The following is a 19,747-nucleotide window of genomic DNA, read 5'->3' on the forward strand; positions in this document are numbered from 1 at the left end:
AGGGTAGGATGCTTGCTGGCAGGTGGGGTGCACCCTTGGGAGAAGCCAGTGGCCACCCCATCCTCTGCCCTGAGTCCCCCCTTCTATCAATTCCTTGCCCTTAGCCCCTCTACACACCCCAATCCTCACTTTCACACCCCCACATCCCCAGCCCCCTGTCCTGAACCCCTCAACCCCCCACCCTGACTTCTGCACCCTGCACCCTTCCTCGACTGCCTGTCCTGAGCCCCCTATGCACCCAAAGTCCTTCACTGACTCATGTACACCCCACACCACCAGCCCCCTGCCCTGAAGGACCTGGACAATGCTGGATAAGTCTTCTAGTACTATATATTTTAGAAATGTATGTCTGTCTGTTTGTGCGCCCATTTGTTCAAAAACTCCTCCTAAACTGTAAGAGCTAGGACCACCACATTCAATAGGCAGCTTCCTCTTATCCTAACTTACAGCAAGGGCAGGGTTTGGTTGTGCCAGGATAATAGAATGTGCATGGAATTTGATTGTTCCTTATAAAATGGAAAGTAAGAGATCTGGTAGGAGAGATAATTATTCTGCAGAATGATCACAGGGGGGACAGCAAGGGGCCAGAGATGAGACTGGGACAGCTGAAACACCAATGGGCCAAGGGTGGAGAAAGGGACAGCTATCAACTATATAGTTCAGAGAGTTTGTCTGTTTGTGTGTCTGCTTGACCGCAAATCTGTCTGTCCCCCAGCTGGAGGACATGCACCCTTCCCCTGGCTGTGCCCACTGCAGCTGCAATGGCCATGGAGAGGCGCTTCTCACCTGGCCCCAAGCTGCTGTGTTGATAGAAGCCTGGGGTTGTCATGTCTCCCCGGGCCAGCCTGCATACTGAATCTCTCATCCCCAGCTCTACCCTAAAACAATGGTTTAAATAAAGAAAAACAGAACTTACTTGCCAGCTGTCTACACTGACTGCTTGAATTTCCGCAAGAACACTGACGATCTCATGTAAGAAATCAGTGCTTCTTGCGGAAATACTATGCTGCTCCCGGTCGGGCAAAAGTCCTTTGCACAAAAGCTTTGGCGCAAAAGGGCCAGTGTAGACAGCTCAGATTTGTTTTGCGCAAAAAAGCCCTGATCGCGAAAATGGCGATCAGGGCTTTTTTGCGGAAAAGCGCATCTAGATTGGCACGGACGCTTTTCCACAAAAAGTGCTTTTGTGGAAGAGCATCCGTGCCAATCTAGACACTTTTTTCCACAAATGCTTTTAACGGAAAACTTTTCCGTTAAAAGCATTTGTGGAAAATCATGCCAGTCTAGATGTAGCCACTTGAGTTAAGGACCCAAGCAATGCCAGGTAAATCGTCTAGTAAATTACACAACTGATCAGTGACAGCTATCCTGACTGAGGGGCTGGTCCAAAAGCATTATGCCACACATTGTTCCTTCCTGAGCTCACTAATGGTATATATTAAGAAAGTATTATCAGTCGACATTTATATGGCAGTTTTTGTCCCCAAGCACTGACTAACTACATTGGGAAACCACTCTGAAATATTGATTTTGCCAGTGCTGTATTTATACCTTCTCTACTCAAATGAGAAAAGGAGAGACAAATTGTTCTCTTAGAAACACATCCGATAGAGCCTTAAACTCTAGTTGCCATAGTGACTCATCTGGGTCTCTTGCTTTGTATCTTTCAAAAAAATAAAGAGTTCATCAATTTGCAACTTTGCTGGAAGTTACTCAAACACATCTTTGTTCATTGTCCTTCTATGGGCCCACTGATGGGGGAAGGGCACCAGTTTCAAAATCTGATTGCCTCTCCACATAGTGAATGTGGTTGGGCATCTCCCTATCGGTTGATGTAAAACATAGAGAGTGTGTTGTCCGTGGGGGCACAAATTGTTCTGCCCTTTATATGGGGAAGGAAGTGGGCACATGCTTTGCCGATGGCCCTGAGTTCCAGGATGTTGATAGGGAGGTGCATCTTGGGTTGAGACCAACTGCCCTGTACAGTTCTCATGCTACAGTGGGCTCCCAAGCCCAGAAGTGATGCATTGGTTGTGATCACTACTGATGGGTCTAGGCCAACCGTGGCCAATCCATGGCTCATGAGCTGCATGTGACTCTTCCCTCCCAAAAGTGTGGCTTTTGAAGCCACTTCTGCGCCTCCCCAAACAGCCCCTCGTACTCCCCAACTCCCCTGTGCTCACCAGGTTGGCGATTCAAAATGGTGCCCAAGATGGCGGCCGTCAAGTGGAGCCTGATATGGCCAAAAAGGCTAAGCTTGCTTGCTCCTTAAAGGGGCAGGCTTTTTTTTTTTTTTTTTTTGCTTGATAATTTTGGTGCACATTTTTTCGGCCACTGTTTATGGTCTCTTTGAGACCAAAAGGAAGGACTCAATATCGGGAGTGGTCTTTTCCTACCATAAACCTGAAAATCTCTTATGCGCAGGTGTATGATTATATGAAAATATGCGTCCTGAAGGTCGAGGGCTGAGAACCAGTCCCCTTTGTCCAGTGCTGGTATAATAGTTGAAGAGTCACCATTCTGAATTTGCTGTTGTGAACGAACTTGTTGAGATTTCTGAGATCTAAAATGGGCCTCCAACCACCTGTTTTTTTTGTTTTTTTTTTTGTTTTTTTTTTTTGCAGTTAGGAAATAGTTGGAATAGAACCCTCTTCCTTGATATTCTGTGGGAACTGGCTCTATTGCTGTTAGGCGGAGTAGTTTTAGTACCTCTGCTCATAACAGGGGCTTGTGAGAGGGGTCCCTGAAGAGGGATAGGAAAGGGGGTTGGGTAGGAGGTATAGACATAAAAGGGATAGTGTAGCCTGAGTTGATGATCTCAGGAACCCATTTGTCCGTGGTAATAAGGGCCCATTGTTGGTAAAAGTGGCTCAGACGGTGATGGAAAACGGTCTTGGGATGCAATGGATCTTTGGGGTGGCCACTCAGACCCCCAACCAAAACTTCAAATCTGCTATTTGTCTGAGGTAGATTCATTATTGGAGGACTGGTTGTGTTGAGTCCTCCTACTGTTCAGACATTGTTTGGTCCTGTCGGTGTATGGCCTCTGGTGCTGCCTATGATAGGTCAGGTCTCTTGGTCTATGGTATGGGGTGTATCTATGTCTTCTATTAGGCAAGGTGTACGTGCCTATACTGTAGTAAGCAGTGTGGTACGGGAATCTTTCACTGAGTGTAAAATCTCATCTGTTTTTGTAGCAAAAAGTTGGTTCTTATCAAAGGGGAGGTCGTCCACCCTTGTCTGCAGTTCCTTTGGGACTCCGGACAATTTAACCATGATGCTCTGCGCATGACTGTTGCTGTAGCTGTGGTGCTAGCTGCTGTATCAGCCACATCCACTGCAGCCTGAAGAGCTGTTTTTGCTATGGATTGGTCTTCTTTTATGATGGATTGGAGATGAGGTCTCTTGTTTTCAGGAAGATCCTAGAAGAGGTCTTATAATCTGGAGTAATTGGCATGATCATATTTAGTCAGGAGGGCAGTGTAATTTGATATTCTAAGCTGGAGGGTAGTGGAGGAATATACTTTCCTCCACAAATATAGCTGTTTGTGTTCTTTCTCCTGAGGCGTAGACTTGTATTGAGGATGTTTTGATCTGTGATGAATGGCATCCACGACCAATGAATTTGGGTGGGTTTGTGAGAAGAGACAATCCATCCCTTTGGCCGGGACAAAGTATTTTGGTGGGGATAGAGGCTGGTGTCTGCCAGAGTATGTCTGATGGCTCCATGATAGTCTCATTAATGGGTAGTGCTATTTTGAAGGATTTAGCAGGTTGAAGTATTTTGAGCAATCTGTATTGTTTCTCTTGCACTTCTTGGAGTGCAATGTCCTGAGACTGAGCCACTCATTTCAATAATTCTTGAAATTATTTTAGGTCATCTGCAGGTGGAGATGACGATGATTGAAAAACGGCCTAGTCTGGAGAAGCGGGAGACTGCTAGACCTCTGCAAAGCTATGTGAATCAGAGTGAGGTAAGTTCTTATTGTCATCTGCTGGAACAGCCTGGGTTATTATCAAAGGAGGGGGATGGGATGGTGACAAATGTGTCATGGTAACCGGAAATCATGTAGCTGTGTGCGCCGGTGTAGAGGCTGGTGTATCATGTGGACAGTAGCGATGGGAGGATCAGGGGCAATATTGGTTCCATCACTCCCAAAGATGCCACTGAGGTTGAAACTGTTGCAGCAGGTATGGCCATGGGTGGTTAAACCACGGGAATTGCGGAGGTTGTTGAAAAGGTTGGTGCTGAGTGGGGCGCCATGAAGCTACTGATCCCGTTGGGGATGAGTGCTGTGACAAAAAGCTACACCCCTGCCCAAAGCCATGTTCAGTTCGCGATAACGATGGTGTGGGAGAGTAAGGAAGAATTTCTGCAGTTTCCCTATGCAGGCTAGAGAGAGCTAGTTTTGCAGAGCATGGTGGTGAAGCTACACTTGGCACTGATGGAGATGATGCGGGGATCTGCTACATGATACATCTTGCTAGAAGCCTTCTTAGGCTCTGGTGCTGGAGCACATTTTAGTTCCAGCTACTGGGAACTGGTGTGTTCGGCTGGTGCCAGATTGCCAGCGGGTGCCAAAGGTAATGGTATATCTGGCTTTGTCGGTGTCGGTCGGGTAACCACATCAGCAGGTGTCGAGAAGATAATTTGCCGCTTAGGTTCTGACTTGGCCCTGAGGTCGGTTTTCACTTCTCCACAGTGTCAGAAGTTGATGGCCCTGGGAAACGAGCAGCCTGGGATGTAGCGGGCAATGATCATGCCGGGGAAGTCCGCAGCATATGAGACCCTCTCATGGGGCAATGAATTGGCCCTTTTACAGGGCGTTGAATGCACCAGTGTCTCTAAGGACTCAACCCTCAGTGGTTGGAGAGGTTTTTCCCAGAGAAGATTCTTCAGCCTCATTTTGCAGTCTTTCCTCGCTCTGGCCATCATGTTTTGACAATGCGGGCACTTTTGAACTACATGGCTTTCCTCTAAGCATTTTATACAGGACACATGTCCATCTGACACATGAATCACATTTCTTGAAACCAGGAGAGCCTGGTATGTTGAATAAATGTGAGGATTCAGAAGTTGGAGAAGCCCTGAGTAGGGAGAAAAAAAACAGGGAAGCTTTGTTGTTGTTGTTATTGGTGGTGGTGGTGGTTTTGTTTTGTTTTAAGTAAAGAACTAGGTAAAACTAACTATAAACTGACTAAAACTATTAACAAACTGTAAATTAACTAAACAATTGTTTCATTTTCTGTCAGAAAGGAAAGCACTGCTATGACTCTGTCTTCAGCCGAGGACAGTAGAAAAGGAACTGAGGGGAAGATCACACTGAGCACGCACCTAACAGACGAAAACAGCACAAGACGGTGATTGTGCATGCATGGCACGGGAAGGCACTGCTAGGCAAAAATCTCTGATCACCGGCACAAGAATGCATCGAAACCTGAATGGAGCACCTGCAGGGACCCCACTCACAGGAGAACCGAGTTATTTATATTGTTGTCCTGGACTTTATTTTGCTTCCATGTTATAAATCTGATCAAGTCATAATTACTTTTACCTAAACTACCATTAACTCTTAAGGTTTGCGATCAGTTCTCCTTTATCTTTCAGGAGAACTGATGTTGGCAGAAACACTTTTTCACATAGGAAATTGTCGGCTATGTTTTTAAATTCCATGAATGTTTTAGTACTGGCAGCATCAGACTTCCAAATGTGCCAATCTAGTTGAAGTCACCATGATCACAGAGTTTTCATTCCTACATAATGTAAATGATGACTGCTCCATATGTGTCTCTGTTTCCTAGCTAATTTGGTGGCTGGTAGCAGACATCAGCTAATATCCCATCTTGCACTTATTTGATAGGACAATGATCCATTAGCACTCAATTCCGAAGAAAATGATCTTACCAGTGACTCAGAAACAGATATTGCCAGTTCTGATATAGTACTCCCCTCTCCCCTTTCGTCCACTTGAGCCTTACTAAATAGGTTAGGACGACTGATTTTAACATTCCCATTGTACAAATATTCTCACCAGGTTTCAATAATACCAAATAGATTGAATTTATGCTCATAAAATGAGCAATTCCAATTCCTCATTGGTTCCCAGGCTCCTAACATTAGCATATAGACAATTTAAGGGTTTCTTTTCTTCATGTTCTTTGGTTTTGTTCCTAAGATCTCAATTTTGTGCTAACTGAGCACTTATATTGTCCCTCTTTTTATCCTCTCTGTAATGGGGTCAGCACCCACCTCTCATGAACATCCCTCTTCTGGTTGTTGGTTTCTTCAGCGGGTCTTCAGTGACCTGGCTGAGTCACATATACTGTCTGTAGAGGGAACAAACAAGCCCCTTCTAAGGTATACAAGTTTCTATCTTCTCATGATCCTGGCATGGGACAGTATCACTAAGACTTCCTCTCTAAAGACACCACCTTCTGTCCAACAGGGCCCACGGTAGCACCCTCAGTTGGTATATCCTTTTCAGCAGCCTTCCCTGGGCTGTCTTTAAACAGACCAGCAGGATGCACGACAGTATCCTTACCTGATCTGGCTATGTTCTGGACGCAGGCCTTGCTCGGTCCCGTCAGCTAGCCAGAAGCTCCTTAGATCCACTGGTCTCCAGCAGCCCTTCATGGACTCAGTCTTGCCTGCACTAAGCTATCAGCAGTCCTGCTGCTCTTCCAGCTAGTTTTCCCTCTTTCATCTGCAGTAGAGCTACATCTACACTGCGGAGCTATTACGGGATACCAGAGGTATCCCAAAATAGCTATTCCGCATCTTAAGAGCATGCCCATTATATAGATGTAAAACGGGCTGAACGACTGCTTGCAATCAGCCAGCTAAAAGAAGAGAGCAGCCTTGGGTGTGGGTACGCTCACTCAAATTGTTTAGCCCTGCAAGATAATTAACTGTTGATATGTAAATATAGCTCATGCTGGGATGGGGAAGGAATCCGGGGTGTGGTTATGTAAATCCAATTCATCCAGGGCTGATGGAGGATCGGTTGTTAGAATGGAATGTGGTGTATTGTAACTAATTTGGCTGTTGTGGGGTCACAAACCATGCTACTCCTAAATGTAGGAACTGTAAAATATGACACCCGTGCTTGCAGAAGAGACACCATCATTGTAAGGGGTCTCAGATAAACAAGCCTCCCCCTTCCAGAGCTGAGTCAACTGAGTTGGGGAGAAAGGGCTTAAGTCAGCCTGCTTCATGCCTGTCAGGTGTGAGCTATAAGATGGGTTCAACCTGCCTTCCACACCCCCTCCTCCCGACCCCCACTCTCCTTGTTCTAAGGATAGACCTAAAGCAGACTCCATCAGGAGTCTTTTTGCTATTCCAGTGGAAGCTGGAATCTTTTGCCAGTCTAGGTGGTGGCTAAAGAATTGAAATCACTAAGAGCTGAAATCACTGGTTTGGGCGGCCAGTAGGAGCAGTGGCAGGAGGCCAGCAGAGCGGCTGGTGGGAACGACTGGCGGACAGCCGGTAGGGAAAGCGGCAGGCAGCCAGAAGAGCGGCTGGTGGGAACGACCAGTGGGCAGCCGGTAGGGGAAGTGGCAGGCAGCCAGCAGGGGGCTGGCAGGAGTGACCAGCCAGCAGGGGCAGCACACAGGTGGCATCACATCAGGCTCTATGAGGGAAGTCATCAGGGTGATGTGTTTTGGTCCGCACTGACTGGCCAGAGCTGTAAGTGGGGCATTGATACTGAGAAAGTTTGGGTAGGTGAATGGGACCCTTACATTGTTGGACTGGTGAGCCTGAGAGGCAAGGGAAATTGCTCAATCCTTCTGAGCTGGGATGGTTACTCATGGGTTGGTTATGAACTCTGGTTATAATATTTTCCTAAGCTAATGCCATGTGACTTCTCTCTCTCTTTCATTAAAAGTTCTTTTCTACGTTCAGACTCTGTGCTTGCGAGTGGGGAAGCATTGCCTCTCAGAGGTGCCTAGGGGTATGTAAATTTCCCAGGCTACCGGGAGGGGGCTCAAGCCGGTTGTATGTGAGATGGATGAAAAGGGACTCCTAGATATTGAACCAGGCTCCGGCTGCTGCTGGCACTACCTGGCAGAGGGTTTCATAGAAATATAATGGGCTTGCTATTCCGATGTCCCTGGAAGCCTCATTGCATGAGGATTAAGGGACATTTCAGAATAGCGCTCTATTTTGAAATTTGGCTCTGGAAACAGTGCCAAATTTTGAAATAAGATCGAAATAAGATACACAATTTTCATAGCTCAAATTGTGTATCTTATTTCAAGCTACGGGTACAGTGTAGACGCACCCTAACTGACTGCTCTGCCTCTGCTGCTCCTTTCTATATGGCCCTTCTGGCCCTTGACTGACCACTCCAATAACCTCTCGGATTGGCTGCTCCCCCTGCAACCACTCTAGGCCACCTGGAGGACTTTTCTTCTGCACTTTGAGAGGCCTCAGGAACTAATCCATCCTGTCACACTCTTGTTATCACTTTAATCCTCTCCTGACAATTCTAGACAGCCTGTCCCCCGAGGAGATTGGTCCCTCTCAACTGAGGTAGAGCCATCCAAACTAAACAGCTCCCTTTGAAGATGGACCAATGTTTCACAAAACCAAAGTCTTCCCTCTTACACCACTTAACTAGCCAGCAACTCATCTCCAGAATCTTCTGCCTTCCTTTGCTCCTGGGAAAGGAAGGATCTCAGAGAAGAGAGTCTTTCTTGGATAGTCTTTTTTCAGCACACTTCCCTGAAGTCATCTACTATCTGCCTGATAACCATTGACACTGTATGAACCATCACTAATAGATCCTTACTCCTAGATTTCAGAAGCCTATCCAGCCTTAGAGTGACAATTTGTGCCTTGGATCTGGGAAAGCAGCACACTATCCTATTGCCTCCCCCCCCCCCCATCCCGTCATCTGCCTATCCCTTGCAGAATGTTCATTTATGAAACCTTTCAACAATCCTGGGAAACACATATTGATACCCCTATTTGACAGATGGGTAAACCAGGAATCCCATGAATTATTATTCCATAGCATCTGAGAGCATGAGCAGATGGTGTGAACTTGGTGTGAAAACATGGTGTAAAAACTAGCCTGATCGCAACACTTCTTGCTGCTAGAGCCTCCCAAATATGCCACATGCTCTTAAAAAAACCCAGATGGGTACACGTTTGCCAACTGCATCTGCCCTTGTGACCTGAACTTAGTTTTAAATCCGGATTTTCCCAGATTCATGGTAAAATGACCCTCATCCCAGTGGACTTGCTACCAAGATAGTCCACTCTGACTAGAGTGACTAACTGATGGAACTAGCTGTGAATTCTCTTTTATGATATGGTAGCTGCCTTTTAACTGCATGGTAAAAAAATAACCTGATTCATTCAGTGTGTATTGTTGGTTTTAAAGCCAGTCATAACCCGCTGCAGAAAATAGAAAGCTTTAGGTAACTTGCCTGGGGTCATATAGTGAGTCAGTAACATAGCTGGGGGCAGAAATCAACAACCTCTAGTTTCCTGTATTTTTATTACTAGATTTCTCCTTTTTATAAAGATTCAAATGTGTTTAAATCAACAATGGCACCACTGGTCCAATAAATAATATTTTTAAAGCACATAAAGCAAGGTTAGGGAAAACCGTCTCATTTTTTGATGTATTGCACAGCTGAACTTTGGCACATGTGCCATTCTGAAATTCAAATTCTTAGGCATAAACAAAGATTCTTGTTTCCTTTTCCCCACCAGGCTTTGGCATAACTTATTCAGAGCATACAACTAGCTGATTGTGAAATAGAATTCAGCCAGAAATAGCTAAAAGAGGAAAATCAATATGGTAACCTAATTATTGTGATTACTGGTCTACAATAAAAACATATGAAACAAATCAAGATAACTCATATAACGTCTTTCTTTTTAAACATTGGCTCCAACTGAGGCTGCCGGCTTTGCTGAGTCATTTAAAAAATGGAGACAAAAAGAGTAGGTCCCTATTATATGAGAGACTATTTCAACACTGATTGCATGAACTAGCTCTCTTGTTCTTGTGTCTCTGTCTGTTTTGCAGGGACCAGACTATAGTGGTCTAGCCAGACCACTGCTTAAGACTTCACCATAAGCACTGAAACTAATTGGCACAGCGAGAACTAGAAAAATGTCTTCTGAGTATAAGCATGACAATCTGTATGGCTGGAGAAGCCTCAAAGGGTAAGCCCATGCAGTACAGGCCTGGTCTGAGGCCTAGCTAACAATGGACAAAACATGACTAACATAAAGCAAAGCTAAGCTGTGAGCAAGAGGCATGCTCCAGCTCACAGAACTTGACACGCACAGGGCTGAGAGTGCAAAACTCTAATTGGTAATAGGTCCAGGTGCAGAACAATAATTAGTACTGGTCATAAGTTGAAATCAAGTGGTACAAGTAACTCATTAAAAAGACGTTGGTACACACTCCCCACAGATACAGACTCAGGTTCAGGAAAAGGTTTAAAATGACAGCATGATGGCTAAAGATGATCTAATCAAACCACGAGGTACAGGGTGATGGGTGGTATCTAAGAAGTGTCAGAGGTGGTAACCTGACATCGGAGGGTGGTAACCTGAGGATATTAGAGGGTGGCATCCTGATACGTCAGCAGTGATGTGTGATTTGTTTGTACCTGTATATAAGGGTATGTCTACACAGCAAAGTTATTTCGAAATAACAGCCAGTGGTTCAGTTGAGTCTACTGACAACTGTTACTGTACTTTGCTTAACAATAAACCTGGTTTGCCACCTTCAATCCTTATCTGGTTTGTGGTCTTTGGAGGCTTGCTTGGGGTCTGCTGTGGAGACTAAGTGCACAAATCGACACGGCACACATAATTGAGCACACATGCAAGCAGTCTTTTGGTTATCATCATCGACAGAGCCAGAGACCTGTGAGGACATCTCGGCAGTAAATCCCAACCGCCTCCTTGAATAACTGCATCTACCAATTCCAAGTTCACTAAAAAGCCTGTTTACTTGAAGTCTTTAATCTGCTTTTTTCCCTCCTACCATTCCTCAGAATAATGAACTCTATCAGGGTCTGGCTACACTAGCCACCCTAGTTCGAACACGGCTACATGTGGCACGGGCTAGGTAGTTCGAATTAAGAGTGGAATTAAGAGTGTTAATTCAAACTACCTAGCCCGTGCCGCATGTAGCCGCGGGCAGGTAGTTCGAGCTACCAGGCATTTAAAAATGGCGGCGCCCGGGAATATGCAAATGAAGCATGGGATATTTAAATCCCAGGCTTCATTTGCAAGTTTGAATGACTATATTAGCCACCCTAGTTCGAACTAGGATGGCTAGTGTAGCCATACCCTCATTTCATGGACACTTTCACCCAAACTGTCTCCAACTTCAAATTCTAAATTAGTTCCTATTGGTTTAATCAAAAATCAAATCCAAAACAGCTCCTTCCCTACTCTCATTCTCAACCTTCAGTAATAAACCTGGCATAGAGAGCATGCTTATAAATTGTGCAGATGATACTGAACTGGGAGAGGTTGCAAGTGCTTTGGAGGATAGAGTCATAATTCAAACTTATCTGGAAAAATTGGAGAAATGGTCTGAAGTAAGCACGATGAGGTTCAGTAAGGACAAATGCAAAGGACTCCAATTAGTGAGGAACAATCGCATACAAAATGAAAAGAGATTATCTAGGAAGGTGTACTGCAGAATGGAATCTAGGGGTCATAGTGGACCATACGCTAAATATGAGTCAGTTGGGGACTGTTGCAAAAAACAGCAAACATTATTCTGGGATGCATTAATAGGAGTGTTGTGAGTAAGACATGAGAAGTCATTCTTCCTCTCTACTCTGTGTTGATTAAGCCTCAATTGGAGTATCGTGTCCCATTCTGGGCACCACATTTCAGGAAACATGGAAAAATTGCAGAAGGTCCAGAGAAAGAAACAAAAATGATTAAAGGTTTAGAAATCATGACCTGTCAGGGAAGACTGAAAGAACTGGGTTTGTTTAGTTTGGGAAAGAGAAGACTGAGGGGGGACATGATAACGGCTTTCAAGTACCTAAAAGAGTGTTACAAGGAAGAGGAAAAAAAATTAGTCTCCTTAACTTCTGATGATAGGACAAGAAGCAATGGGCTTAAATTGCAGCAGGGAAGGTTTAGACTGGATGTTAGGAAAAGCCTCCTGACTGTCAGGGAAGGTAAGCTCTGGAATAAATTGCCCAGGGAGGTTGTGGAATCTCCATCACTAGAGATATTTAAGAGCAGTTTAGATAAACGCCTGTCAGGGATGATCTAGATGGCACATGGTCCTGATGTGAGGGCAGCGGACTGGACTTGATGAACTCTTGAGATCCTTTCCAGTTTTAGCATTCAGTGAAAATTTGTCTCCAATGCATTCCAAGAACTTGGTGGATAATCAGTGCCCAAGGCCTAAGTCTATGAAAAGTAGTGATCAAACCAGCTCTCTCCAAGATGGGGCGTGAATGTAAAGTAGCTGCAATTAAGAATAATGCAGAGCTAACTTAATACTTAATCATGTTTTAGTACTAGAGGTTTGTATGTTTCATAGCCTGTGCAGACTGAGATAATGGCACACCTGGGGCTTCTTGCATCACCTTCTCATGAACTCCCTTTGCAACATCCTCCCATCTTCCTTGATTTCAAGGATTCCCTGCAGCTTCCCCCACCTCCTCCCTCATGCCTGGGGCTCTGAATTCCCATTCCTCCTGCCGTGCTAGGAGCACTGTGTGCCTGTGTCTCCCTACACCAGGGTCCCATGCCTGGGGTGGTGTACATGCCACCATTCCCTAGCTCTCCCCCAGTTGTTCTGGGTATCTAGGAGGTAAATCATTCAAGGCATCAACCTGCTAAACTCTATTGGGACTAGGCACAGATGAGATATAAGCACTTTCTAACATGACAGTGCCGCGTGTGCCATCCAGCAGGGGCTTGACTCAGATGATAGTGGATGTATCTGAATCACTGACTATGTTAAACAGACAAAGGGATTCCCTCTGTCCCCCATTTGATTTTCCTCAATCACTAGTGTTCTGGCTATTGATGCCTAGAATATTCCCTAAAATATTTGAACTAATTGGATATGGCATTTAAAAGCTATTGTGTGACACACAGAGAAGAGTGTCAAACTGAATATAAAGCAAGTGTGTCCAAAGTTCAAGGTCATAGTCTGCTGCCACAAGTTCCTTTTAAACAGTTTCATTGATTCCCAATGGAATGGTTACTGTATTGAGACTCCAGTTACAAAACACTATTTATCTAGTTCTTTTTTGAATCCTCTCTGTCTTGATCATCACAATATCCTCTGGCAAAGAGTTCCACAGGTTGACTATCTGTTATGTGAAGAAATACTCCCTTTTGTTTGCTTTAAACCTGCTGCCTACCATTTTCATTTGGTGACTCCTAATTCTTATCACCAGCATGATTTTATAGACGTCAATCAGTGTTCCCTCTAAAATGCGCGGCAGCACAGCTTCACAGGCTGATTAGGAAGCTGTGCTGTCCTGCAGCTTCACGGGAACACTGACCTCAATCATATTCCCCCCTTAGCCATCACTTTTCTAAAATGAAAAATCCCAATTTTATTCATCTCTTCTCATATGAAAGGTATGACATACCCCCTAATCATTTTTGTTGCCCTTTTCTAAACTTTTTCCAATTCTAATCTTTTTTGAGACAGGGCAACCACATCTGCATGTAATATTCAAGATGTCGGCATACAAAAGATTTTTATAGAGGCAATCTGACACTTTCTGTCTTATTATCTATCCCTTTCTTCATGATTCCCAACATTCTGTTTTCTTTTTTGACTGCTGATGCACATAGAGTGATTGTTTTTTCAAAGAACTACTTACAATGACTCCAAGATCTGTTTCTTGAATGGTAATGGCTAATTTAGACCCCATCATTTTATATGTATAGCTAGGATTATATTATCTGATATGCATTACTTTGCATTTATCAACATTAAATTTAATCTGTCATTTTGTTGCCTAGTCACCCAGTTTTGAGAGATCCCTTTGTAGATCTCCGCAGCCTGCCTGGGGCTAGATACAAAACTACTCAAGATAGTTACCTGCAAATTTTGCATCTTACTGATTATCCCTTTTTCCAGATCATTTATGAATGTTGAATAGAACTGAGCCCCTATTATATTATAAAAGTGCCACTGTCAGAGTTAGAGAAACCTGCTAAAGATGTTTCTTTCGGAAATTGCTTTTTACCGCACTTTACAACATTTTTGCTAATAATGCAAAATCAAGAAAATTAATGAAAGTGAAACTAGGCATGGCAGTTACAGAATAAATATTTTGACTTTAGCATAAAAACTTTAATTTCTGAATCAGTGTGGCATAGCCCGGAGTAGCCAAGCAATACCCTACCTCCTCTTGTAGTTCTTCAGGTACCCACCTCCATTTTCCATCAGGAGACATTTTTCAAAGCATGATCTCAAAAATTCAATTTCTTAAATCTTTACTTGTGCTCTTTATAATGAACTATCTAATCCTTTGACGCACACAACAATTGGATTCAGTATTACTGCTCCCACTGTTACTTGATTTTTTTAATAAGTTCATTAATATACGGTAAATTAAGCCTAATATTTAAGTCATTTCTCCAGTTGACTTGAAATCTTTCTCTCTCTTTAAAAATTGCTCAGATCTCTCTCCATATCCGGGTAAATCGAATGTTGCATGCTCAACACTTAGCCTAAATGCTGACAAACCCCTTGCCCCTGTTTCAAGACTGCATCAAATTTGGTTCATTTTTCCTCCCTCTTTCTTTACAACACAGTCTAATGTAAAAATATTATTTCACTCTCATCTCTACATATTGTGACATCTGTACAGGAGCAGAGATGGTCAACATGATATGGTTAATGCAATAACCTAAGGCGCTCCTTACAAGCATATTTCCCATAATATACCTTACAACCATCTGTCTACATTAGCTTATATCCAATAGGCATATCAGAAGAACATCTGATGAAGAACAGAGGGTAGAAATCTGAGATATTTCCTTTGTATGCACAGCACTTGCCTGTACCTATTTCTTAAATATTGTTGTCTAAAATGAAATTGTGTTCTTCGAAAAGCAAAACAAAAAGCTCAGAATTCTAAAAAATTAGAACCTAACTGCTGAGATTTTTTTTTATTTTCGTGTTGTTCTAAGAGAGTTTTCTTAATTATTCAGTCTGTTAGCATGGTGACACTGATATATAACACTTCTCAATTCTATATTATGTACCTGCATATATACACTAACTCTTCATATAAATGCATAACCAGACATGCAATGATTGAAACAATCTTGAATCACGAGCATCCAAGAAGTTTAATTTTCTCAAACTGCACAGCCTGACATTTAGAATAAAATATTACTGAACCAAATTCAGAAGTGACAAATGGTAGATGATGTAACTTATACTGAGAGGACAGAAGGGTCGTGTTATTGCAAAAGCAGAAAACTCCAAATGTAATATAATGCAGCCTCCCCTGTTCATCTTGTTAGAGAATTGTAAGATTCCCCCAACTGCTTCCCTCCCCCAACTTCATTCAAATACTTCAGGATGAACCTCTCTAGGCCAGCATTTTCTGGTCAAGCAACATCCATGGTCTGGAATGATTTTAGTTTGCTGGATGCCCACTTATTATGGGTATGGCCAAGTTTCCAGCGGTCCCATAAAGTTTGTTTACAGCCAACAGTGTTGGCTCTCAGTGTTCTGTGCTGTTATTTAGCTCTAATTTACCCCTAAATGTCCTCTAAGAAAGCAGTTCCAGAAAGCAGCGACTTACTGCTCTCAATAGACGGCTCGGTTCCAAGAGACTGATGTGGAAGAAAGTTTGGTCCACCACCTGAGGGATGTGAAAGTTGTGGGTTTGGTCCACCACCTGAGGGATGTGACCATCCTTGGTGGTGGGGGTCACACATTTGTGGATATTGTGCCTGGATGGAGTGTGTTTGGAGGCCAGCCAGTGTTCTATGCAGCGAAAATGTAGCCATGCATGAGCCTTCACACCACCCTTTCCACCCTTTTTCTTCCCCTGACGCGCGGGAAACAAGCAGGCAAAAATGGCTCCATGCATGCTGCCCTTTTTCTTCCCCTGGGACACACTTCCTGAAGGCTTCCCCTGGGAATCTTTCCTGAAGGCTTCCTTCCAGGGAATGGGAGCAGTGGGAGGCCGTGTTAAATGCACATGGAGCAAAAACAAGTGCCCTCCCACTTCCTCATACTCAGACACACACCCCAGCCAGGACACTCTGCCTTCCCCACTCCTACCCCCTTCTCCATGGCAAGATACCCTGCCATTTAGCCAGACACCCTGCCTCCTGGCCAGATTCCTGCCCCCAACCTGATCCTGCCCTCTGGCCATAGAGCCTGCTCCCGGCCCACTCCTGTGCCCTGGCCAGACACCCTGCCTTGACACATTGGCCAAACACCCTGCCTCCTCATCCCCTGGCCAGACATCTTGCCGCCTGGCCAGAGAGTTTGTTTTTTGGAGGGGGTGTTTTTTTTTGGGGGGGGGGGTTGTTTTGTTTTGTTTGTTTTGTTTTTTGCTTCTCCCTTGTGTGGTCTCTGACTGATTTTTCTGTGGGTCAGTGGCACCTAACCCAAAAAGGTTCCCCATTCCTGCCATAAATAAAGATAATGTTAAAACCTTCTGTGATGGACACAATATTTTATTTTATTTAAAAATGAAGCATGGCCAACAAGCCCCCAATTGAAGCCTAGTCCCCATCTGGCCACAGCATCATAACATTCCTGCACCTCCCCACACACATCAACCCTAAGCTCATCATATACCTGAGCCCCCTGCCCTGAGCCCCTCATATCCTCACATCCCCAAACTCATGCACCCCCACATCTCCAGTCCCCTGCCATAACATTCCTGTACCCCATCTTCCAACCTTGTGCCCTGAGTCCATCATACACCCAAATCCCCAGCCCTGAGCCCCTCGTACACCCCAACATTCCCACAGCCCCCTGCCATAAGACTGACAGAAGACAGCCTGAATGCATGCATGTAGCAGGATTTGACCAGTTATGGTGTAAACTTCAAAGAAATGTGCAAAAAGATGCAGCAGCAGATATCCCATTAAATAAAGTCTGTGAGTATAAAGTTTCATTTATGTTATTAATCATTAGGTTAATTATCAATAATATTAAGTTTTATATTTTCAGTCATGCAAATGGGCATTCTTATCCAGCTCTTTGTTGATCTATAGTTGGGCTCTTTAATTTGAAACAGTTGCCGACCCCCATCCTAAGAGAATACTGTTTGAAACAGGATTACATCAATATGAATTTGGCCCTTTGACTTTAGTTCATTACCCAATTGAAGATAAAGTTAGTAATTTTCCCTTCCCTTCTCCCTCCCCTCCCAGGTATCTCGATAGGTATTTTAAAAACTTCTTAACTTTTGCAAACAGCTTCTTCATGGTTGGCTACAGAGTTATCTTCTGTTATAGTTGATGAAGGAAAATGCTTCTATAGAATTGGGACGTGTGCGGATATTTAAAGTAATCAAAGTTAACAAAGAAAGCCAGTGGCAAGATGTAAGTATGATGCGCATGAAGACTATAGGGGACCTTATTGAAAGCTACATTACGTTTGAAGTAGACTTTCCGTTTTGTGTGGATGTGGATCAAGTTTTCCAACATGACTATGGTTTGATGAGTCTGTAGCACAGCTCCAAGCTTGGTATTATAAGGCAGAAAAAGGAGACTTCACTTATGAGAGAAATCCCCAGTCAGCATCTTGTATTCCATTTACACAGGGGGACTATTATTATCATGGTGCTGTGTTTGGAGGCACTCCTCTTCATGTTTTCAGCCTTACCAGGGAATGTTACAAAGGAATTAGAAAAGACAAAGAAAGGAACACTGAGGCAACATGGCATAATGAAAGCCACTTAAATAACTTCTTAATAAACAAGCTTACTAAACTGCTACCTCCTAAATACTGCTGGAATTACAAAATTGGTCAACCTGCTGACATAAAAAATGCAAAGTTATCATGGATGCCCAAGGAATATAATCTGGTTAGAAATAAAGTTTAATTTATAAAGAATCCTAGGAGAGTGGTATTGGTATTGGAAAGTTTAATCTGCTGGTGTTCAGGGTCTGAGATCATGACATGACCAACAGGTTGTAAAAAATAACATTACACATTTTTTATAATGTAGTTCCATAACTGTAAGATGAACCAAAATGTATTCCTCTCCTTTTGGAATAATTTATTGATGCTGGAGAATTATATGTAAATATAAAGTAATTTTATAATATATTGAAAGGGTGGAAAACACATGACCTTGTTTATCATGAAAAACACATCCAGCAGAGATTTTTGTAATAATCAGATTTAATAAAATTAATTTATGCTAGGAAGAAAGGCAGGAACAAAAATACCGGGTAAAAAGGTTACACAGATTAGATCCACTGCTGCTGTCCAAGTCTTCTACATGTCTCTTCTCACTTTAGTAAAAGAAGTGTATTTTACTGAAAAATAGAAATCTTTCAAAAAAGCAAAGCTGACATACAGCTTCTGAGTTTGCAGTTATCCATTTTCTGATGATAGTGTGATTTCTCAGTGTCTTTGGAGTATAATACTGTTTAGAAAGTTAACTGTCCTACTGTTGTTATAATCAGAGTGGTAGCATGGTCTACAGCATGAGCGCAGATAAGGGACTGAGGAGCAATTGAATTCTAAGCACAGTTCTACCACTGATTTGCTGAGTAGTCTTGGGCAACTTGCTTACCCTTTCCTCCAATTTACTCTTGTAAAATAGGGATATTACGATATATACCTACCTCATAGGGATACTGAGGATTATTTAATGTTTCAAAGACAGTATTGCATCTCCTCTGTTGACCAAGAACAGGGTACCAAGGAGATAAAAGAATTGATTGCCCTGTATCAACCTCCATTCAGCTAAAGGGGGATTGGGTGGGGTGCAGTGGAGGAGCAGAATACCCACTACAGTGAGATTCTTGTAGTGAGAGGTCTAAATATCTGACCCCTATTGATGTTGATCCTAAAACTCCATCCAAAGCACCTTAAAATGTACTTCTGTGTGGCTTACCCCTCCAGCATAGCTACAGTCCCTGTTTTTCTTTCCATGATTTCATTCTATAGTCTATCAAGTTAGAGCACAAGCAGCTGGATTTCTCTCTGCTTTCATGGAATGCTTGCTTAGAACAGACATTCCATATCTATAGCTTCCAACAGCAGAGAGACTGATCAGCTCTCTGGAGGTTTCACTGGCCTCTGTTCCATTCCCTGGCTTTAGCATTCACTAAATTGGATTTTGCAACTGATTCTTTTCATATGCCAGAACTACACCATAGGAAATGCTGTGGGAATCAGTGCAAAAGATGAGAAGGCACATCTGAAGAGGTCCATTAGGAGCTGAACATGAGGTCATGGTACAAAAAGTAATTATTCCCTGGTCCAGAAAATGATAGTAAAAAAGTCGATGTAATGACTTCATCATATTGTATTTTTACATGCTATAATGTGTAATTGTTTTTCCTCACCAAGAAACTGTGAAATTCTACAAGGAGTCCTATAGCACCTTATAGACTAACAGATGTATTGGAGGATAAGCTTTCGTGGGCAAAGACCCACTTCGTCAGATGCATCGAAAGCTTATGCTCCAAGACATCTGTTAGTCTATAAGGTGCTACAGGACTCCTTGTCGCTTTTGTAGATCCAGACTAACCCAGCTATCCCTCTGATACTGGAAATCCTAGGAA

At 43.3% G+C, this 19,747-nt stretch overlaps 1 protein-coding gene across 1 annotated transcript; it reads left to right on the top strand.

Moving 5' to 3' along the window:
• Window positions 1-10,127: 10,127 nt before the first annotated feature.
• Window positions 10,128-18,051, top strand: LOC149521750 (N-acetyllactosaminide alpha-1,3-galactosyltransferase-like). Its single transcript, XM_089773012.1, is given in 5 exon segments — window positions 10,128-10,180; window positions 16,457-16,591; window positions 17,378-17,460; window positions 17,463-17,660; window positions 17,663-18,051. Coding segments are annotated over 5 exon segments (858 nt in total).
• The last annotated feature ends 1,696 nt before the right edge of the window (window positions 18,052-19,747 follow it).

The sequence above is a fragment of the Pelodiscus sinensis genome, chromosome 23 (genome assembly GCF_052426305.1).
Source record: "Pelodiscus sinensis isolate ZL-2025 chromosome 23, ASM5242630v1, whole genome shotgun sequence".
NCBI lineage: Eukaryota > Metazoa > Chordata > Testudines > Trionychidae > Pelodiscus > Pelodiscus sinensis.